The sequence below is a fragment of the Oryza glaberrima genome, chromosome 3 (genome assembly GCF_000147395.1).
Source record: "Oryza glaberrima chromosome 3, OglaRS2, whole genome shotgun sequence".
NCBI classification, from domain to species: domain Eukaryota; kingdom Viridiplantae; phylum Streptophyta; class Magnoliopsida; order Poales; family Poaceae; genus Oryza; species Oryza glaberrima.
In genome coordinates, this window is record NC_068328.1 from 2,618,395 (window position 1) to 2,642,834 (window position 24,440).

At 42.0% G+C, this 24,440-nt stretch overlaps 2 protein-coding genes across 2 annotated transcripts; one reads left to right on the forward strand and one right to left on the reverse strand.

Moving 5' to 3' along the window:
- Positions 1–3,027: 3,027 nt before the first annotated feature.
- LOC127765422 (WAT1-related protein At2g39510-like) lies at positions 3,028–7,031 on the reverse strand. The gene is made up of 7 exons (XM_052290327.1): positions 6,737–7,031; positions 6,580–6,642; positions 6,369–6,485; positions 6,014–6,251; positions 4,021–4,179; positions 3,779–3,930; positions 3,028–3,663 (listed from the first exon to the last, which is right to left on the reverse strand). Exons 1-7 carry the CDS (start codon positions 6,952–6,954, stop codon positions 3,480–3,482), a joined length of 1,131 nt encoding a protein of 376 aa, XP_052146287.1. The 5' UTR covers positions 6,955–7,031; the 3' UTR covers positions 3,028–3,479.
- Positions 7,032–11,394: 4,363 nt separating this feature from the next.
- On the forward strand, positions 11,395–14,569 carry LOC127767790 (uncharacterized). The gene is made up of 2 exons (XM_052293235.1): positions 11,395–13,033; positions 14,072–14,569. Exons 1-2 carry the CDS (start codon positions 11,550–11,552, stop codon positions 14,256–14,258), a joined length of 1,671 nt encoding a protein of 556 aa, XP_052149195.1. The 5' UTR covers positions 11,395–11,549; the 3' UTR covers positions 14,259–14,569.
- Positions 14,570–24,440: the final 9,871 nt, after the last annotated feature.

Consider the following 24,440-nt stretch of genomic DNA (forward strand, 5'->3'; position numbering starts at 1 on the left):
AAGAATTGAGAGATAATCTTCAGGCAAAACTCATTCAGGGCTTGCTAATAAGTCAAAATGATTGTATCGATCTACTAGGGAGAAACGTGGTTTTAACGAACTTGTGACAACAAATGGAATTCATCATATACTACTGAGGAGGGGTGTTTAGATGTAGGGGTGTAAAGTTTTGGTGTGTCACATTGGATATATGGACATACATTTAAAGAGTCTAATAATAAAACAAATTACAGAATCCGCCTGTAAATTGTGAGACGAATTTATTAAGCCTAATTAATCTGTCATTAATAAATGTTTACTGTAGCACCACATTATTAAATCATGGAGCAATTAGGCTTAGAAGATTCGTCTCGCAAATTAGTCGCAATCTGTCCAATTAGTTTTGTTTTTAGCTTATATTTAATACTTCATGCATTTGTTCAAACGTTCGATGTGACATGATGAAAAATTTTGGGGGGATTTAATAGGGCCTAGACCATCTTTCTCTCAAAAAAGCTCATAAGTTTCAGCCGTGCAGATCATATACCATCCCTGAAATTTCGGGAAACGCAAGGGGGCCATCTGTCAAAATCCCCGGATAAAATCCCAAACCGCGGGCCGGGGCAAAAGCCGTATCGCCGTATTGCGCCGACCACCGAGTCACCCTCACCCCGGATCTCAGACAAACTTCGCCCGGATGCCCATGTCGAAGCGGGGCGAGAGAGAGGGCGCGCGGTGAGGTGGGTGGGCCGTTGCGAAGCGAGAGGCCGACGAAATTTGAATCGGGAAGCGCGTGGAGGGGAGGTGGGGAGCGGAGTTGGGGGAGGAGGAATGGCGTGCAGGTGCGCGCGGGGTGGTGGTGGGTGGCCCCGTCGTGGGGGAGACGGATGGATGGACCACCATAAGCTTGCGCAGGAGGGTAGGGGGGGACCTAGGGTGGGGATGGATGGCAGGAATCAGGATGCCGTAATTGCTTTGCCCTTCGCTTTCCGTCGCACTTCACTTTTCGTGTCCAGCTGGCAGGACCGACACTGGCACGAGCAGTAATTTCTGCACATTCAACCATTTATTGTTGTACATTACAGTATCACCGTTTATTTAATACAGCTGGCAATGCGAGCTTCTTTTTAATTTCGTGTTTGCTGTTTTAAATTTTTAAAACTAAGGCCGTGTTTAGATTTAAAGTTTAAAACCTAAAAACGTCACATCGAACTTTTCTACGCACACAAACTTTCAATTTTTTCGTCACATCGTTCCAATTTCAATCAAACTTTCAATTTTGACGTGGAACTAAACACACCATAATACTAAATTCTTGCACTCAAAATAAAGGTGTGTTTCACGTCAAAATTGGAACTTTGATTGAAATTGGAACGATGTGACAGAAAAGTTAGAAATTTGTGTGTGTAGAAAAGTTTTGATGTGATGGAAAAGTTGAAAGTTTAAAGAAAAAATTTGGAACTAAACTCGGCCTAAATAAAATAATAGCATCTTCAATAGCATTTGTAACCCATCACAACTTTTCTTAACCCGTGTGAGGGCAGGAGCAATGTGGCGTGTCTCTAGCCCTCCTGAAAATGCGAAATCAGCGCGAGATAATCATCCCCAAAGTACATGTTATCATGAGGAGACGGAGGCACGTGATTCGCAGCGCACGCACGATGGGTTTTCTGGTTCACGTGTGGACTAGCGACGGGCGGAGAACTCATCCTCCTGTGTGGGAGCAAGGCGCTATGCAAAGAGACGGGTTTAATTGCCACGTACGTGAAAGTCCGAGCTAGCGCTCAAGTAACTGTATTGTAAAGGCCCCGATGCCTACCCTAGAGTTTTTAGGGTGTCGATAACATGAAACTGTTTAGCCGCTGAGCAGCGGAGCAATGTGGCTTAGACAAGCAAAAACAGCACATAGGAGACAGCTGCCTTGCCGAGCCCCATCATCCACAAAACTACCGCGATGAGCACTATGTGGCATCTGTGTACGCGGTTGAAGGAAAAAAAAGGAGAGGTTTGAGTGCGGGTTTCATTAATATGAAAATTATGTTGGAGTTAGATACTACTTCCTCCATTTCATATTAATTTTTGGAGTTAGACATATATGTGTATAGATTCATTAATATCTATATGAATATAGATAATGCTAGAAAGCCTTATAATATACTCTCTCTATCTACTTTTGATAGTCATATTTTCAAATCTGAAAATTCTATTTTTGATAGGCATATTTCAATTCAACAACCTATCATCTTAATGACTTTCTCGGATTTAATGCATGACTCTTCGTTCTTCCACACAAGATTGGCTACTTGAGCATCGTGAAATGTAAATATTAATGAACCGCTTGTTTACAAGGAATGACTAGTAGCATGTTTAAATGGATGATAAGTAGAATTACTTATTATTGGTCTGTGTGCTAAGATGAAATGATTATCAAAAGTAGATGGAGGGAGTATAACGGAGGGAGTATAATATAAGGATGAAACTTACATAGAGGGTCAAATGAAGATAGTGATAAGTTAAATTTGGCACCTCTCTATGGTAGGAATACAATATGATGTTTTTATCTCTTGGATGAGAGAATGTCTGTGCTAATGAGTAGTAGGAGTAGAATGAGTGTGGACACTTGTAATCAATGAACTTGTCGGTAAAAGAGCCGTGTACTGTCAAACTCATGCTAATTAATCAACGTCCAACTAACATAAGTTTACTTAATCAATGATAGAGACGTGAATACTTCCACAGAACACTCCTACAATCCCTTGGAAATTACAGCCATTGACTTTGACCAGACAACACTCCAAACAGTATACATTCACGAGAGTCATGACGAAGTTCGGCGGAACTTACAAGGAGCTCAGAAATTTTGAGTGAAGCATTCCAAATCTCCAGCATTTTGATGCGTCCAAGAAGTTCAGCAAAAATGCTGACGTCCCAGAAAGAAAAATGTTGTGTAGCCATCGAGCCTTCAGAAAGCTTCAAAGTTACTTGCAGACTCCCAAGGCATTCCAGCAAAGTTTGATGAACTTTCTACTGCCCATTCCGTGACAGCAATTCGCAAGGAAACAAAAGATAATCTAATATATTCAGTACTAAACTAGCTAGCACTGCTGATAAATTGGCCCATTTTACAAGTAGCTCAGGTATATGATCTGAAGTTGGAATGTTGCTGGCCCAACCCACACTGCTAAGTGCTACTGCTACACCAGTTAGTAGAATTGGCCCGTCATAATTCAGAAGACAAATCAACCAAACTGGCTGATTACAACAGAAGGGACCAATCAGAATTCAGAAGAACAAGAAACACATTGCAAGTTTGCAACACAGCTCTGAACTTTGTGACAGACGTTTGTCACAAGTCACACGACCCGTTGAAGAGTCGTGGACTTGTGGTAAGAGGCAGTGGAAAATCTGTGTTCACCAGAGGTCAAATCAGAAAACCACAATGTACAGAATTTTAACGGCGTTGCTTCTTCCTGAGCACCAACTGAATCTGATCTCCCTTTTTACTTCTTCATCCTCCTCGGCTCCTCCTGGTCATTCTGCGCCGCAGAAAAATCGGTGATCCTCGCCTGCTTCTCGCAGTCCAGATCGGATTCCTGCTCTTTGTTCGCGTTGTATTCCTGATCCTTGTCTTTCCCCCACAGCAACATGTAGAGGCCGAGTATGACAACCACTCCTCCGATTATGCTGCAGATTGTAGAGCAACAACAGTGGAGCAGAATTCATTTTTCTGAACATTTTCAGTTCGGTTTGTTGATGACCGAGACATTTGCTTCAAATTATGAGCAGCTTTAATTCTTACCTTCCAACGTATAGATTTTCACCAAACATGAAGTAGGCCAGGACGGCCACCATGATCGTGGAGAGAGGGTTGAACATGGTGACGAAGACGGGGCCCTTCTTCTCGGTGCACCATAGCTGAGCGAAGACCGTGAAGCCATTGCAGGCGAATCCCTGAAGAACAACCAAATGTACAGTTCATGAGCAAATTGAATTGGATTGTTTTTTTTTTTCTTGCAGGTGATAATTGGTGGTCTCGCTTACAGAGTATACGATGCACCAGAACTTGAGGCCGAAGCCTATGCGCCAATCTTCCGGCTTGTGCTGCATGAACGCTGTGAAGACAGCAGACTGTATTCCTCCCACAGTGCACATCCATGCTGTCAGTGACAGCTGGGCTGGGTACCTCTTCAACGACGAAGCCTACAATTTCGACCAAAATCAAATTGGCATTAATTACACTAACAGAAGTACTAATAATTTACAACCAAATTAAATTATCTCCTAATCACGTCTACTCCCTCCGTTTCAGAACCTATGTGTTTTAGTTTTATGCTAAGGGGGTGTTTATACCGAGGGATGTAAAGTTTTAGCGTATCACATCGGATATTAAATAGGGTATTGCATAGGGTGTTCAGACACTAATAAAAAAAACTAATTACAGAATTAGTCAGTAAACCGCGAGATGAATTTATTAAGCCAAATTAATCTGTCATTAGCAAATGTTTACTGTAGCACCACATTGTCTAATCATGGAGCAATTAGATTTAAAAGATTTGTCTCGTAAATTAGTCGCAATCTGTACAATTAGTTATTTTTTTAGCCTATATTTAATACTTTATATAGGTGTTCAAACGTTCGATGTGACATGGTGTAAAATTTTAGAAATGGATCTAAACAAGGCCTAAGTCAAACTACACTTGTTTCATCAAATTTACATGAAAACGCACCATCTATAACTCCACATCTATATCTATATCTATACCTAATAAAAAAATACGTAAGGTTTCCGGATTTTTTTTCGTCCGTCATCTCATTTTCACGTTGCTAAAATCGGTTTTAATCGGCTCAATAGTCGAGTCGGATCCTTTTCAATCTACTTCAAAACCATGATTAATATAGAATATGTATTAATTGATGTACCCGTTGAACACAACTAGGAGCTTGCCAATTTGGTTAGTGGGGAAAAATTTCGCTGTGGCCACCTGGGTTTGATTCCCACCACCCTCACCTTTATACACCTGTATTTATTTGCACTGTGTATGGGCCGGCCTCTCATATGCTAGATTGTACTATCGTATAGAAAAATTGAACACTAATTATTACTCAGAATAAGTCTACTTTGCCTCCCACATCTCACATTCTTTCTTAAATAGATATTTTGTGATTCAGAAATCTTATAATAAACCAATTTTAATTTGAAAATTAAACATATTTTTTACATAATCTGCAAAACACGACATATTAGAGTCCGCACCATCTATCATCCACGCATGAGCCGTTAAATGATCCGTTTATTTGCACTGTGTATGGGCCGGCCTCTCATATGCTAGATTGCACTACCGTATAGAAAAATTGAACACTAATTATTACTTAGAATAAGTCTACTTTGCCTCCCACATCTCAAATTCTTTCTTCAATAGATATTTTGTGATTCAGAAATCTTATAATAAACCAATTTTAATTTGAAAATTAAACATATTTTTTACGTCATCTGCAAAACACGACATATTAGAGTCCGCACCATCTATCATCCACGCATGAGCCGTTAAACGATCCGTCTCCACGCGACTCGGTGTTCGATTTTAGAAATTAATATATCATGCGCTTGCCATGCAAGAGTTGAAAGAGCATGTGTTATGACAATATGAGTATATCAATATGCAATGGTGTTTCTTATCAGTCCTGATTATCATTAACCGAACGAACAATTTATCTATCTTGGAACATCATTACATATTAACTGTGTATTTATAACATTTAACCTTTTATTATACCCGTAGCAGAGCACGGGCATTTTGCTAGCTAATTTCATATACTCAATATGATATAATGTATTTTTTTGTTGTTAAAAAATTATGTTGCTACATTTTTTTTATAAACTTGATTAAATTTAGTGGGGTTTGATTTAAAAAATAAAATAAAAATTATATTATGAAATGGATAGAGTAGTAATTTACCTACGCTTTTATGTACTCCAAGAATTTGCAACAAAAAAAACAGAGAGATTTGGAGGAGGATTATGCATGATCTTCACCTGCAGGATGTACCAGATGGACCAGCAGATGCAGCTGGCGACGGCGAGGAACGATCCCTTGAGCCAGCTCTCATGCACGCCGCCGCCGCCGCCGCCGTGTATGCTGATCGGCGCCTTCCAGGGGCTCGATATCGCGGTGCCTTTGTACAGGGTCATGGTGGTCACCCCGGCGAACGACACCACCGTCCCGGCGATCTTCGCGAGCCCTCGTATGCTCCTCACGTCGACGATCTCCATCCTGACAGCATCAAGATTAATTTGATCGCGAGCTAATGTCAACCAGGCACTCAAACTGCAGTAAAGACGATCAGACTCTGCGTGCGTTCGTCGTGAAATGCGTGAAAATGTTGGGCACCTGACGACGATGGCGATGACGAACGTGATCGAGGCGACGGTGTTCACCACGGACGTGACAAAGGTTGGGGATGTGTACATTAAGCTCGCGAAGTACATGTTCAGAGTTAGGCTCACCCTGCAAGCCGACCAAGATGATGTGTAAATTTGTTCTGACGAACTTTGAATATGTTTTTTTTATGAGCTATCATCGACGTTCTTGCTGATCTTACCCTAGAAGTGAGAGCACGAAGATCTCCAGAAACAGCATCAACGTCATTCTCGGCCTCAGTTTCCTGCAAAAACACAACAATTAATCAAACACGTGAGCAAGGTTCAGAGTACATTTCAGTTCAGCCTTCATCATCCTAACTGAAGAACTGTGCTTACTTCTCTTGGTAGTAGGCGAAAGGCGCGAGGAAGACGGCGACAACGAGATGCCGGTAGGTGACGTAGATGAAAGGGTTGAGCCCCTTGTTGAACGCGGCCTCGGTGATGAAGTACATGAGCGTGTAGCACAGCTGCGACAGTATCATCAGATTGTGCGGCGCGTACCTTCTCCATAGATCTGCCATCGATGCTAGTACATGAAGAGCCATCACTACCATACTGTACTGTCCACCTGAAGAACAAACTGAATCAAGAACGGAAACAGCAGCTAGTCCTTTTTATAGCCTTAGTGCCGTGAACTGGACAAGTACTATCACCACTACTACGAGCTGTGTTCACTGAAATACTAGGTGGAAATGATAGCTACCTGAAAAAAACAATAGCACATGGAATTGGCACACTCATCTTTTCTGCTTTTTGAGGAGGGGGGGGGGGGGGGGGGGGGAAGAATATTCTATGCTCAAATGAGAAAAATGTAAAAATGCAGCTAGGAGGGGAAGATGGTAGAGTGAACAAGAGAATTTGGCTTGCCCGTGTCCTTATGGAAGTTGATCCCTGATAGATTTGCACTAGTAGCAGTGCTGGTGCTTTTGGTTTTGGCCAGTGCATATGGTACGAGCTGAAAAAGCATATATTGGTGGCCTCAAGAATATTAGATGGAAGGAAACCTAGCTGGTGGTGAGATCAGTCAGGAAAAATTTGCTAGTTTTGTTAACTGCGTAACAGTGTAAGCAATCTCCATTTCTGGACTTCGAAGACATAAGCGCCAGCTAGTTGAGCACAAAATTAAGATGCACTTGATATTGCAGTGACAATAGGTGTATGATTTTAACCTTGAGACCCAATGTACAACCACCAACACGCTCATAATTTCTTTTTAAAAAATGTTTGGAGGGACGTCTCTCCCTCCAAATCTTCTTACTACTACATTTTTAAATATATGATGTCGTTAACTTTTAGATAATCGGTTGACCGTCTATCTTATTAAAAAGATATGCACAGATGAAAATATAAGTCAGTTCTATAGTATCTTTAATGATAAAATAAGTCAAAAATATTTATATATTTTTAATAGAACGAATAATCAAATGTATGTCCAAAAGCTAAAAACATCGTACACTTAAAAATGAAGGGTAGTGTTCGGTTTACCTTTTGTCATCAATTAGTTCATTTTTTCTTCTTATCGACTTTAAAACATATACACATGCACACATACACCACTGCACACCTACAAATATACCACTAACACACACTCGGAGATGAGAAAACGTGACATATTTGATCTCATTAAATTTCTATTGAAAGCTCATTTTCGTATGTAGGCATCATAATTTGAATCTTAGTGGATGAAATCAGGCACCCATTGCTCCACCACCAATGCTTCCACAATTAGTTGCTTTTTCTGAACACATTCTGCACGTTGAGTTGAAATCTAGCAGTTGTGTGATTCTATTTGTGGCACATTGCTTAAGAGAACATGGAGCTAACCTGAAATATTAGTATTACCTTGGCTGTTCAATGGTGTCAACTGTCAACAATTGGACCGCTCGTGAGAATTACATTCTCCTCAGTGATGCTCTGGCTACCTGATGCTCCTTTTGTCTCTATGTAAGACTATTCTACTTGCTGTCTGAAGCTGCACTGGCCGAGAGCATAATGTAAGTGGATTTGAGAATCCCGGACGGGAGTGTCTAATGATCTTAGAGTTATCATTAAATAAACAATGATTTTGGTAAAGCTAACACGGCCAAAAGCAAATGATTAGTTGCTAATTGATTGTCAGTGCTTGAAGCAAAGACTGATGCTTTAAGCTTGAGCCCACCGTAAGCTTGCTAATAGCTTCCATTGATAAAACTAATACAATTGCCCCTAAACTAATCTACAAAGTTTAAATGGGACACCCACTTTACCCACTTCCTTTGACCTAAGTTAATTATTGTATCTTGTTATATGTGGTCTCTGATCACTTGGTACATTCTGCAACCTCCAATATGGTGCCAAGAACTGATATTTTTTCTTTAACAAGTCTATGTTCATTAATTGAAAGTTCCATTGCAGGAACGATAGTATCAGTTTCAGAAGACCGATTTGCATACCTAATCAGACCACACTAAGACTCCTTTTAATCGGATCGGTAGGGTAAGATCTCCACCAATTCTGAATTCTCTGACGTGCAAGCGAACGCGAGATCAGCTCAGTGGCAAGAGATTTGTTCCGTTCCAGAAAAAATAATTCGAGGTACCGATATCTCACAGTATCAAATCGTTTTGGGCAATGTTAAATTAAATGATCGGAAACCATTTGGTACCGTACCGGTACCTTGATGTATTTTTTTTTGGACTGGAGCCAATCTCTAGTGGCAAACATGGTGTGGTGGAGAATGTGGTCTCCAGGTCGGCCTATATATGCCCACATCCACAGCACAAATTGATTCACCCATCCTTTTTCGTTTTCATCCACACTGTGCGGCTGCAGTTCGACCAACCTGCCGTTTTGCATCTGCATTTCAGCATTTGAAAATGGAATAAAATCCTCATGCGTCAAATAGCTGAATCTGTCCTGAGAATTTGGCTCACCATTTGCTGTTCTAGCTAGACAGTGCATTTGCATTGGTGTTGGAGCTGTTCATCACCTCACATGCAAAATAAGGGCCCCTTTGAATCAAAAGATTTATATAGGAATTTTATAGGATTCAAATCCTATAGGAAATTTTCCTATTTGGCCCTTTGATTCAAAGGATTGAATCTTTCCAAATCCTATAAAATTCCTATGGAATGGCACATTGCATGTGGATTTTAGAGGAAATTTAGCAAGAGCTCCAACCTCTTGGAAAATTTCCTTTGAGTCTATCTCTCTCGTCCGATTCCTACGTTTTTCCTGCGCTCCAATCAAACGACCATTCCTGTGTTTTTCCTGTGTTTTGCAATCCTCTATTCACACTTCAATTCCTGTCAGAATCCTGTGTTTTTCCTATTCCTCCGTTTTTTCTACCCTGCGATTCAAAGGGACCCTAAAAGCGCCCATTTTACTTGTAGAGATTTGGCATTTGGGCACAGTGGATAACTGAAGATGATGATACGTGCCGCATGTATAAGGGCATCTGTGTTTTTCCTATTCCTCCGTTTTTTCTACCCTGCGATTCAAAGGAACCCTAAAAGCGCCCATTTTACTCGTAGAGATTTGGCATTTGGGCACAGTGGATAAATGAAGATGATGATATGTGCCGCATGTATGGGGGCATCTGTACCATGTCTGCAACGCGTATCGCGACTACTGTATCAGGTGACCACTTTTGCTGTAGCCGCCCCGGATAAAACGGAGGGAAATGGCCGGGGATGCGGGGCATCGCGACAGCAACGCGATGATATATCCCATTCGTTTCGCGATGATATATCCCATTCGTTTCGTATCGTCTCATCGGAGAACCAAACCGCCGGCACAATTTTAATTCTTCGGCGGCAGCCAGTGGCAAATCTTGCACGCGTCTGGCTGCTCTGGCATTTGATTCTTGGAACGGACATGCATTGGTCGCCGGATGCGTGCGCACTCTTCGCGTGCGTTAGATAGCATTGGCAAGGAGATCCTCAAGGTATAATACCCAATCATGGATAAGTTTGTTGCTATAATGTATTTTATAGTTTTTATAGTTTAGAGTTTAGCGTTCAGACCTTTCACTGAAAGGTACTCCCTCCGTTTCATAATGTAAGTTATTCTAGCATTTCCCGTATTCATATTGATGTTAATGAATCTAGACATATATCTATATAGATTTGTTATATGACTAGATTCATCAAGATCAATATGAATGTGAGAAATGCTAGAATGACTTGCATTGTGAAACGGAGGAAGTATATGATAACAGAATGTATTAGTTTGGTTTTATTGTTCCCACTCAATCAACAATCATATGATGAAGAAAGGGGAGAGGGGTGAGTTATTGTTTTTCTCTAAAGGCATGGCTTTATACATGTGGGTAGCTAGTGCAATATAAAGACAGATACAGTAATGAAGCAGACCATTCGTATCCATAGTGACATTCTCTCTATATATTACGGATGCCCTAAATCACTAAAAAATAAATTAAACAACAACTACTAAATTATGGAAGCAATATTTATATTTATGTTCTTAGCGGTTTAAAAATTAATACTGTAAATAAACCACAATATATAAAAAAAACTCAAAATCAACTATAAAATAAAGTCAACAAGGAGGCTAAGGTACTTTTTTTTTATATTGGTTGATAAGTGATAACCCTTCACTATTTAATTTTCCCACCATCTACACTTCTCATCCAATCACAATATTTTCCTATTTAATTATATCAATTTTTTTGATAACTGTGTGTAGCCCCTTAAAATCCTACATTCTGCGATGGAGGTAGTAATCTCTGACAAACTGTGAAATAACTTGATAACATTATAACAAACTGTGACATGAGGCGACAAGGTGAGTGAACGAACCAAAACAGCCCCAATAGACCCAGTCTGCTGGCCAGAGCACAGCCACGTCATCAGCGGTGCGGTGCGTCCATGTAAGGAATAGTAAGCACCCTGCAGGACAACCGAGCCCATTCGCTTGCTTGGGCTTTCAAGGCCCAACCAGCCACGGCCCACATGACGCATGTCAAAAATGGCCCAACCAGCCCAAGACAAGGAGAGAGGAGGCCGAGGCCCCCCGCGCCGGCGGCCGCAAGGGAAGGAAGGAGACGCTCTCACCGGCGAGGGTTTAGCGCCGCTTTTCTCAGGGTTTCTCGGCGGGCGGCGGCGCGCCAGCTTCCGTCGACCACGAGGCTAAAACCCTAATCCCGGCGATGAGGCGGCTGCCCAAATCGCTCCTGCTCGCCTCCCTCTCCAAGCCCTTCCTCCGCCGCAACCGGGAACCCCTCCCGCTCCTCCGGCCGCCGCCGCGTCCCCTCCCGCGCGTGCTCCCCTTCGCCGCACGAACCCTAGCCGCGCCGGCCGCTCCTCCTCCCGAGGCGGCGCCGGCTGCTCAATCCGATGGGTTCGCGCTCCTGGAGGCCGCCCAGCTCCGGGAGGCCGCGGACGACCACCAGGAGGCCCTCGCCCTCGCCATCAAGGCGCTCGAGCCGCTGCAGGCGTCGCACGGCGGCTGGTCGCTCCCCGTCGCGCGCACCCTCCGCCTCGCCGGCGCCGCCGCGTCCCGCCTCGGCCGCCTCACCGATAGCCTCGACTCCCTCAACGCCGCGGCGGATATCATTGATTCCCTGGAGGCCGGGGACGCGGAGGTGGCCGCGGTTGGCGCCGCTGTCCACGAGCAGCTCGCGCGCACAAAGACGGCCATGGGGCGCCGGTGGGACGCGGCGTCTGACCTCATGCGCGCCATGGAGCTGAAGGCCGTGTTCCTGGAGAAAGGGAGTTTGGAGTTGGGAAATGCTTACAAGGATGTCGCCGAGGCCTACAGAGGCGTATTGGCCTGTGACAAAGCGTTGCCACTGTGCCTTGAGGCGTTGGAGATTGCCCGTAATCATTTCGGAGGAGATTCCCAAGAGGTGGCTAAGGTCCGGCAGCTTCTCGCGACCATCTATGCTGGATCAGGTCGAAATGAGGAGGCACTGGAGCAGTATGAAATCGTTCGGATGGTGTATGAGAGGCTGGGGTTGGATGTGGAGCTTTCTCTGGCTGAAACTGATGTGGCCATGGTGCTGGTTTTGTTGGGGAGATCTGAGGAGGCAATGGATGTTCTTAAAAGGGTGATCAATCGGGCTGGCAAAGAGAGCGAGGAGCGTGCACTAGCATTTGTTGCAATGGCAAATATTTTGTGCATCCAGGACAGAAAGGCCGACTCAAAGCGGTGCTTAGAGATTGCTCGTGAGATTCTTGACACGAAGATTTCTGTGAGTCCCTTACAGGTTGCGCAGGTGTATGCAGAGATGTCGATGTTGTATGAGACAATGATAGAATTTGAGGTGGCGCTGTGTTTGATGAAGAAAACACTTGTGTTTCTCGACGGCGTATCTGAGATGCAGCACATTCAGGGGAGCATATCAGCTAGAATGGGGTGGCTTCTTCTGAAGACCGAAAGAGTAGATGAGGCTGTTCCATATCTGCAGAGCGCAATTGAAAAATTGAAGAACTGCTTTGGACCATTGCACTTTGGATTAGGGTTTGCTTATAAGCATTTGGGAGATGCTTATCTTGCCATGAACCAATCAGAGTCAGCTATAAAGTACTTTACTATTGCGAAGGACATTATTAATGCTACATATGGGCCAAAACATGAGGATACTATCGACACCATCCAGTCCATTGCAAATGCATATGGGGTGATGGGAAGGTAATCTTTTCCACCCTACTCATAGATTTTATTGTACCACTGGGGGCCTTAGATACATTTAGTATACTGCTATTACTGATGCACTAGTTGTTAATTACTTATTATAGTTAGAGGTCAATATGGTCAGTGGCTCGATATTGCATAGAAGGATATTAGAAAGGGGTATGCTTGTTGGCTACATAACAATCTTTCCCTTGTAAGCTCACATTTGGATACCCAGAGCAATCTACTGGCAGCATAGATGGAATATAGGAACAAATCGTTTTTTAGGGACACTTGCATTGATTTGATCACCAAGACTGAGTTCATCTTTAACCTTCAGACCATCTGTTCTATTTTTTTCTCAACCATAAATGGGTGATATATTTGTTTCAATGATACATCCTTGTATCTCGCAAAGTTATGTAAGTCATCTTAATGACATTCACTGTAAGCCTGAAGAACTTGAATCAAAGCAAATCGTTCTTGTAAGCATGGCAACTTCATTTATTTTGCATATGGAAACTGCCAAAACTTATTGTCAATATCGTAGCTATCAAGTTCTTCACTGATGCTGTCACAGACTTCCAAGAGATGCTTCTGTAACATATTTATATGTATAAAAAGAACTAGTAAAGTTATAATGTCATGGAATTATTTTTCAAAAAAAAAATCAACTCATATCATTATAGGACTAAGAAATGATCAGGAAATTGTCTTCTTATGTTGCTTGCTGAGCCATCTACAAGTAATTCTTGGCATATTGCTCTGATTTTATCATCATGCTGTGGAATTGAGTGACCCCTAGTTTATCATGCATACCAATAAGCCAGACTGCGCATTAATTAATATAACAATTTTCGGTATTCATAAATATGCATAAGCATATGCATTTACTGAGCAGTGGCTACTGGTTGATATCTCAACTTTATGTCCAGTTCGATAGGAGATCTGGTATTGAACAATTAAATGCAACATGACCATGTTATAATGAAGCCTTGTTAAATGACTCTTAGTGGCATTGTGGCTTTACTCATTTAATATTGCTCTGAATTGCAGCTACAAGCAGGCAATGGATTACCAAGAACAAGTTATAGATGCTTATGAAAGCTGTGGCCCTGGTGCTTTCGAGGAACTCAGGGAAGCTCAAAGGCTTCGGTATCAGCTAAAAATAAAAGCCCGAGGTTTACCTCATGCATGCTTCCCTGCCAATTCATTGCCAACTAAATTCCAAGACCGAGAATAGTTCTTCTCTCATTAATGTCCACCACCTAGATGATTCAATGGTAAATTATGTTTTTATAATTTTGATGCATTGACTCCATAAAAATCATTCTTGTTGAGTTAGTGGACGATTATTCCTGCAGTAAACATGGCCACATGGGCATGAGGATCTTTCTAGTATTATAAATCAAGTTATTTACCAAGGGCCCTGACAGCTGATAATCAGCTGATATGAGTATGTATACTGTGGAAGCAAACACCTGAACTTGCTGAAATTATATGTAGTATGCATATTTCTCCGCAATAATGTTTTCATGAGGATTTTGTGGCTCAGAGTTATTTCTGGTCGGATTGACTGCATTTAGCTAGTATTTAAAGAATTATGGTTAAATTGGCTACCGTTGCTTACTTTGCCAAGCAAGTAGCTTATAAATCTGTTGTGCATGGACCTTTTTTCGCACCTTGTTATTTGAGCTTTCTGTTATTTTATGCATGCCAGCTAAATTTCAATTGCCAATACATCTATTACCTGTAGAGGTATTGATTTTGTAATGCATTTGGTTCGAAACAGTCACATATTATCTAGATCGGGGTGTCTTGCAGTTGGTAGAACATTGGAGTTACCATGTTTTGATGTTTTGATATGCCTGCGTGTTATGTTCTGTTTAATCTATCCTGGAAAAGTGACGACTGTGGCACTGGAACAAGCTTTATGGTGCTTGCCATGGATTCATTCTTTGTATGGGTTTGTATGTTTGTTACCTGGAATTATGCCTTCCGTCTTCCAAGTTACATGTGCAATAGCTTTCCTTGTCAAGAGTCCCCCTCCCCTCTTTTGGCTATATGACTTCAACTGGGGCTAAAACTTGACAAACCAATGTGTGTGTGGAGAGAGAGAAAGAGAGGGGTTGTCCTATAAAAGAACCCTGCACTGACTACTTACTGTTCTGACGCTGTTTCTATAGCCAAACAGTTCGGACAGTAAATGCACGTTTGTCCTTACTGGTTTTCTTGTATGGCATGACTAGACTGTCCTTGCACTTGCATCTTCTCCATACCTGCCGGTTGATATTTAGTATGCATGGTCAAGCATAAAATCAAAGACAGTTGCATTGCTAAAGTTCTGACTCAAAGTTTGTTAGTGGCCTCTCATCACATAGTGCATTAGAAACTAGCAGTTCTCTTCTAAATTACAAATATATTTTGAAAGTCAACGTTTTGATCCAGCTTGCTGTATCCTCTTTCTCTCATGCTGACCTTGAAGCTTTTTTAAGATTACACTTGGAAAATAGGGAAAATGGGTGATGCTTATTTACATGGTTCATTTTATACCTTTTGTATTGTTCAGTTAAAAGCGTTGGCAAAGTTGACATGCTAGCATTTTTTTTTCGAGGAAGACATGCTAGCAAAATCCACACCATCCATTAGAATATTCTGCAAGCTAACCAAATATGCTAAAATTTCAGTTTTTAGAAAGAACCACGTACTGACCAAATGGCTAATTTATGGCTAGGTGTGAATATAGGACATTACAAGACTTGGTATATCTTTATGAGTGGCAGTTAGTGCATGACACAGTTTGTGTATCGAGCGCTGGAAATCATGATACTTGATGATGTCCACTACTTCACTTTTAGAATATTTACCTGACGAGAACTGGATTCATGTATTTGCCGAGTTGGAAGTATCAGTTCTACTCCTTCCGTTTCAAAGTACTTGTCGTTTTAGTTTAGCTTTGTCAATTGTCATAAGTCAAACAGTTGTAAGTTTGACCATTAATTTCTGAAATTTTACATAGTTTAACATGCGAATTATATTGTGAAAGTATTTCTCATTGTGAGTCTAAAAACATAAATCTTACTCCCTATAATGTTAATACATATAAATTTATAGAAATTAATGGTCAAAGTTAGGAATGATTGACTTAGGACAAAGCTAAAATGACAAGTAATTTGAAACAGATGGAGTATTACCTTCACTGAGACGGGACAATAGACAAAATTGTATGAATCCTTCACTACAGTGGCTCATTCCTTGATTATAATTATCAGTAATTCAGTTACCTTGGTGGCAATGCTTTCTTAATGGAAATGCAAGATTAGTGCATAAACCTTGCAATGGTGGGACTGTTATTTATTTATTTGCCAGGTTGGAAGCATCAATTAGATAATCTTCACTGAGGTGGGACCATCGACAATTTTATATGTGTCCTGCACTACATTGGGTCACTGGCTCATCCCTTGGTTATGATTACCAGTAATTCAGTTACCTCGGTGGCAATGCTCTCTTCTTAATGGCAATGCAAAATGAGTGCATAAACCTTACAGTGGTGGTACTGGATATATGCATTTGCCAAGTTGGAAAATTTTGTACGCATCCTGCAGCACGATGACTCATTCCTTGATTATGATTACCGGCAATTCAGTCACCTTGGTGGTAATGCTCTGTTTTTAATGAAAATGCAGAATGAGTCCAGAAAATGGTGGGACTGACCATAGGACCGACTGGTACGCTTTGCTTGACTTTGGAACATAATTCAAATTTATTTTCAGCACGCGTGTTGATTGTGATTTGCAGATTGAGAGCAATATTGGCATTGTTCGGCACTCAAATAATTAAGGAACGATAGAAGACTGTTTAGTTGCTGGCAGACAGAAGGTATTCAGAAGTGTGCGCAATCGGCTGAGGACCTCCATGGCAAGTTCTGTTCATGAGCTCAGCAGTTTTGCAGGCTTAGTCATGCATGGGCGTCCTGAGCCTCCTCCATATGCATCAGAGATGGTTGCGGTGATATTCAATGGCGACTGCTGCTGCGGCTCTGGTTGACCACTCAGTAACATCAGACATCCCCAGAGATCACTGCATCAGTGGTGGTCTCTAACTTCCAGTACTCCTACGATGGTGCAAGCATCTCAATCCATTCACTGCCTCTATCATGTTGTTACCCCAACAGTTGCATTTGCTCAGGACCAGCAGAATTACGCTCTTTTTTTCTTCTGTCTCTCATACATCAATTGGCATTTATTGCGAGATTGGGCATGATTGCGATGTACTTCTATCAGTTGGTGATGGACAGCGAGGGCTCAATGTGAGCTTCGCTTAACATGCTTGCTGCCATGCTTGTGCCGTTAGGGAGCATGTGGATATCACCGTCCAACTCCCAGTGGGAAGAAAGCAAAGCAATCGCGAGGGCAACCTTGGAAGCAGAAGCAGAACACCTACAGTGTCAGTGAGGTTCCATGTCTCTTTGATGCCTCTGTTTTGGAATGGATCAACTGACTAATGCCTGGCCATCTCTATCTGTGGTGTAGCAATGTCCCAGCTTCATTGGATCAAGTCTCGTGAGTTCTGCTCAGCTGCACTTTTATGGCCTTGGGGTAAGAGATTTGTTTCTGACACTCCTACTGACGAGTTGTTCTCTTTCCATGGTCACATACAGTTCTCGTTGTCAGTTACTTCAAGTCCTTGTGAATTAGTGTCGTGTCCATTTGCTGCTGCATCTCGTGGCTATTTGCTGCTGTTTGGACTTAAGAGTAACGCAAATGGTCCCCTTGCCTTGTTTCTCTGCCTGTGCCCACCAGCACCAACAGACACCAAGAAAAGAAAATCTTACATTCGTGTCATCTTATATTTTCAACCAAATCCATTAGGCCATTTCAGTTTATTTTAGGTTAACGGACCTCTTGCCACTCAAGAATGGTGACCTACAAATTGATCTGATTGTGCTGTTAGAAGATACCACTAAGGCCATGTTTCAGTTAATTCCTAGAGGAAGGAATTAGATATAGCATTCCTCCAAATCCCCCTCAATTCTTTTGAGGGAGGGAATAACATAATAAGATATGGTACGAGTATAGCATAAAATATGGTTAATCCAAATTAAATAAGATCAACTTTCATCACTAAGATACTACTAAGAGCAATTTTTATCCAAATATCCAAATACGGTTTTAACATAAAACAAATGGTGGTTCGGTTGTTCCAGCTTAAAAAAGTTATACATTAGTGAATCCTTGGATTTTATCCAATTTTCATAGTTCCTTACTTTCCAGAAATATCACAGTATCCATCTAAAAGAATAACAATCATCATAGTATGTGGGACAAACTGTTACTACGATTGCCATTTGTCTGTGTCCGTTTACGCTGCTTTTTGTACAGTTCAGGTTTTTGTCTGCTAGTAAATGTCACGGTAAAACTATGTGGTAGGCCAACATTGAAGTCATCCTCATCGCTAGTGGTCAATATCGTCTTGGCAGGTAGATTCTACAGGACACTGTATTCAGATTAACAGCTTTTCTGTGAGAAAAAAATCCAGATTAACATTTCGGCCCCATTGGCCCATCCTGTCATCTGAGATTTAATAAAACATGCATACTTTCATGATGACAAAAATGCGAATCTGTCCTTGAGGGGAGAGGCTTGGGATAAGCTGCTACATAAGCTACAGTAAAGCCAGCTAGAAAGCAGCGTCCATGAACAAAATTGTCCCTTGGCAAAACCTCTAGATCCTCTTCTTTGCCAAACTGTCAGAAAATCTAGTGCCCTTGTTCTGCATGTGAAGGTTTCGCATCGGCTAACCAGCAGTCGGCATGTTTCACTCGGAAGGCTAAGTTACTATTTAGTATAACAGAAAAGCTGAGTCACTAGTCACTACTGTTTAGGCTGAGTTCTGCGTTTGGGACGGTAAATCCCTCTTTTTCAGTTAGCATATTTTTCAAACTGTTAAATGGTGTGTTTTGTGTAAAAATAATTTTGTAGAAATTTTTTTAAAATCAAACAAATCTATTTTTAAATCTATTTTTTAAATTTATAGTAACTACTCGACTAATTATGTGTTAATGATCTACTTTTTTAAGCCGTCAACGGCTCTAACCCAATAACACCAACGAAGATGGTATGTGGGTATTTGCCTTTGATAGTTAAGACCTAGAGAGAATCTATTCTATACCATTGAGTTTCTTTGAGTTCAACGATTTACCATCGATATTGTCACTTTTTATAATATACCAGCGACTTTATTAATTGTTCTACAATACGTCATTGGGTTGGGACTTCTTTTGAAAAATACCTATCAATTGTTCTACAATCTATACCATTGAGTTTCTTTGAGTTCAACGATTTACCATCGATATTGTCACTTTTTATAATATACCAGCGACTTTATTAATTGTTCTACAATACGTCATTGGGTTGAGACTTCTTTTGAAAAATACCCTTAAAGACATAAGGTAACGTCCCGCCTCTCCTAGGCCGGGCCCGCTTAGGGTTGGGACTTCTTTTGAAAAATACCCTTAAAGACATACTGTAACGTCCCGCCTCTCCCAGGCCGGGCCCGCTTACATCTGGCAGCTTTCATAGGTCATATAGACTGCCCTAACAGACCAACACATGTCTTTTCTGCACACTTTGTCCTCACTTTTCTCGGTCGATCACCCATCCCAAATTGCTCCAGGCCAAGCACGCTTAACCCTGGAGTTCTTTGGAGATTGGCTTCCGGAAAAGAAGTTACACATTGGCCAATCTCCTTTTCCGGAAGACATAACAAGTTGCAACTTCTTTTCCGGAAGCCAATCTCCAAAGAACTTCAGGGTTAAGCATGCTTGGCCTGGAGCAATTTGGGATGGGTGACCGACCGGGAAATTCTTCCCGGGTGCACACGAGTGAGGACAAAGTGTGCAGAAAAGACATGTGTTGGTCTGTGAGGGCAGTCTATGACCTATGAAAGCTGCCAGATGTAAGCGGGCCCGGCCTGGGAGCGGGACGTTACAAAATGGTATCAGAGCCGACTCTCGCGGTTTCACGGGCGCGTGTGTCGCAGTTGCGCAGGCATGGTGCGCATCGCTGGTGTAGACCGGGAGTGGTTAGCACTGGACACATGGACGTGGCCAAGAGAGGACGTTCCTGGCCTAGGGTTGATCGACGGGGGCGTCGATCTCTCTTAAGGGGGTGAGAGTGTAACATCCCGGCCTAGGGCGTCGATCTCTCTTAAGGGGGTGAGGGTGTAACATCCCGGCCTAGGGCTTAATAGGATTAATAGAATACTCATATCAACAAGTTGCAACTTCTTTTCCGGAAGCTAATCTCCAAAGAACTCCTAGGTTAAGCGTGCTTGGCCTGGAGCAATTTGGGATGGGTGACCGACCGGGAAATTCTTCCCGGGTGCACACGAGTGAGGACAAAGTGTGCAGAAAAGACATGTGTTGGTTGGGCAGTCTATGACCTATGAAAGCTGCCAGATGTAAGCGGGCCCGGCCTGGGAACGGGACGTTACACATACAATGTTAACAATTGATTTATTTCATTAGAAGTTTCAAAAAATTATGAAAACTTTTACGTGGCCTCCTTATATAGGAAAAAGTACGAATTACCCCCCTGAACTATCGCGGTCGTCCGAATTACCACCCTAAACCCGAAAACCAGGTATCACTCACCCTGAACTTCTTATACCGGACGAAGGTCTGTGAGGGCAGTCTATGACCTATGAAAGCTATCAGATGTAAGCGGGACGTTACACATACAATGTTAACAATTGATTTATTTCATTAGAAGTTTCAAAAAATTATGAAAACTTGTTTCAAAAAATTATGAAAACTTTTACGTGGCCTCCTTATATAGGAAAAAGTACGAATTACCCCCTGAACTATCGCGGTCGTCCGAATTACCACCCTAAACCCGAAAACCAGGTATCACTCACCCTGAACTTCTTATACCGGACGTATTACCCCCTCCCCGACTGTATCTAAAGTGGTTTTCGTCCTACGTGGTGTACATGTGGCAGTCCAGTCAGCATTTTTTTCAAAAAATAATCGGTGGGACCTACCTGTCAGCATCTCTCCCCACTCATCCCCTTTCTCTCTCTCTTCCATCCTGCTCTCTCTCGGTGCGGCGAGGACGATGGTGGACGGCGGTGTCGCGGGGAGGGCACGGCGGTCGGTGGGCCGAGCCGAGAACGGTGGAGGCGACGGCCAGTGCCAAGGACACTGGAGGCGGCGGGCGGCGGCGCTCGCGGGGAGGGCGGCGGCCGGTGGGCCGCGCCGAGGAGGATGGTGGGGGCAACGGCGGTGACGACTGGCTGGAGGAGGCGGGGTTCAAGGTGAGGGCGGCGGCCGGCGATGAGGCTTTGAATGGGGAAAGTGGCCGACGTCCAGCCTTCACGTCCCGCGCCGCCGACCACCGCCTCCCTTCGCGCACCGACCACCCGCGCCGCCGCCTCGCCACCGCGGCGCGTGGCGCGGCTCTCGATCTGCCTCCGCCACCGGTCGCCGAGGCGAGCTCCGCCTCTGCCCCGGTAGCCCGGTCCACCACCGGCCTCCGCCTCCGCCTCCGTCCCCTGTCACCCAGGCATGCTCGGCCTCAGCCGCCACCGCCGCTAACCGCCCGCTCCGCCACTGGCCGCCAGACGCCCGACGAACTTCTGTCTCCGCCGCCGACTGCTCGTTCCCACTAGCCACCCACCGCCCAGGCGAGCTCTGCCACCGGCCGGTTTGCCTCTGCCGTGTACGCGTGTTGCGCCCGATAGAGAGAGGAGAGAGAGGAATTGGGGAAAAGAAGGTATGACATGTGAGTCCCACCATTATTTTAAATGAAAATGATGAGTGGATTGCCACGTGTACGCCACGTAGGACGAAACCGCTCTAGATTCGGTCAAGGGGGTAATTCGTCCGATATAAGAAGTTCAGGGTGAGTGATACCTGGTTTTTAGGTTCAGGGGGGTAATTCGGACGACCGCAATAGTTCGGGGGGGGGATAATTCGTACTTTAAAAAAATTAGGTTTATATAGAAGTTTTATGTTTTTTACATTTTTTTTAAAAATGTAACTTATCTATTATATGATATATTTTTTTATTGTTGTTTTTGGGCCTGTTCAGATTGTAGCCAAAATAAACCTTACCAAGTTTTGGCAGTGCCAAAATTTTGGTAAGATGGTTATATTGTCAAAATTTTAGCAGGATTTCTTATGTATTGATCAAATTTGGCAACAAACTAAACGTAGATATTTTTTTAACAACTTTGCCAAAAAGGTATGGTTGAAAATGACATCAAAGTGAATAAACCCTTTAATATAAATCATCTTTCATACATTGCATAAGATATTTTGTGCTTTATCTCTTGTATATGCAAATTCTTTTGCATATACCACATAGAAATATTTTTTTATATAAAAACTAAATATACCAAAAAAACTTGAAACTTGTATATAAACTTGCATGTTGTGTAAAGAGGCTACACAAAAAGTTTTATATTTTTTGAAACTTCTAATGAGATAAATCAAATGTTAATCTTGTATGTCTCTAAGGGTATTTTGGGTATTTTTGAAAAAAAAGGCTCACCCAATGGCGTATTATAGAACAATTGATAAAGTCAGCAGTATATTATAGAAAGAGACAATGTCGATGGCAAATCGTTAAACTCAAACAAACTTAATGGTGTAGATTAGATTCTCTCTAAGATGTAAGGGGTATTTGGTTTAGTCTTCATGCTCTAGCGGTCCTTAAATTTGTTAGCATGTGTTATTTAGAACCATAAACTAAGATGTATGTAGATTCAAGGCCCTAAGCTAGTTAAAGTACATTATTTTAAGTCCAAAATTACCATGTGTCCCTTAAAGAAACTGTGTGGTGTTGATGTTGATAACACCTCACACCTCGTGAGACTCGCCCTCCTTTCTCTCTCTTGCTCCATTCAGCCAATATCATGAGCTCCAATAGAATTTCTTGGATTCGAATTAGGGATTTTGAGGAGTGATGAAGAAAGGTAATCCTCAACAATTTTGACTTTTTTTTTCTGATTTATATGCCACATCAAATGCATAGTGTGCCATATTAACAAATGTATAGAAGGGTATATGGTAAATTTTTATCTAGATGATATACTTTGATAAGTTTAGGGAATTGGATTTGCATTTTATATGCTTATAAGACTTAAGACCACTCGCTTATTTTACTCTAATGTAAATTGAGACAAAAATAGCAGAAAGGATCAAAATCGATTGTTTTGGGTAATTCAAAGCCCCAGTATTTGATTTTTTTTTTATCTATTAGGAGAGTTTTTGGTAGTCGAACCCCAGAATCAAAAGCACTTCAGCTTTTCATCAAGATTTGTAGTTGCAGAATCTAGAAGATAAACTAGAAGTTAAAAGTTGGTTCGAGATTCTCATCAGCTGCTTCTCAGAATCTAAAATTCCTCCAAACATGCCCTAAATGTGACACTCATATTATGGGTGAGCTAATTCCACCACAAAAATCTTAACCAATTAAGGCTATGCATAGCGTATTAGGAATGATGCTTCTCAAAATCTAAGCTCCTCCAAACATGTCCTAAATGCGACACTATGCTATGGGTGAGCAGATTCCACTACAATGACCCTAACCAATTAAGCCATGTATGGTATTTTAGGAAGGATGTTTATCAAAATCTAAAACTCAAAACATATCCTAAATGCCACACTCATATTATGAGCGAGGAGATTTTACCATAAATACCCTAACCAATTGAGACCATGTGCAGCGTTTTAAGAAGAACTGACGAGCTTATTGTCCTTAACCGCAGTGTGCACAACTGCACATGATAACATATGTTTCGCAAAGCTTTCACCAAATTAAGCTATACCGAAAGAATCGTTCCAAGTTTCCAACCTTACCGAATCCTTGTCCCTCCGAAAATAAACTACGCGAGCAAGAGTGACAAACGCGCGCTGGAAAGGCATATCTAGTAGTGCTTAGGGTTCGTAGCTACTGTAGCTAGAAACGTTGGGAGGCAACTCTGGCTCGGACGTCTGATGTTTGGGGAAAAATCAGAATCATGATTCGATTTACGTGAAAAACTACTTTAAATTGATTTTTCTCTTAAAGTACTTATCCAAATCATGATTCGATTGCACCATTAAATTCGTTGCAATTAAATCTTCAAAATAAGACCACACATGGATATATTCCGACGAAATTTTTTTAGCTTATTATTGAATTATTTTTAAATGTTGCGTGATGTTCCACCAGGTATATCGGAATTGTTTCACTAAATAGATCGAAAATGTTTCACTCGTTTAAATCGGGTGTTGTTTCACCTTATATAAAAACAATGTTTCAGCAAATAGCGAAAGAATGTTTCAGTTCACTGCAACATTTGATTCATACATAGTGAAACATTATAAGTACACTAAGTGAAATATTTTTCGGTGGAAAAAAAAGGAAACGAATTTCCT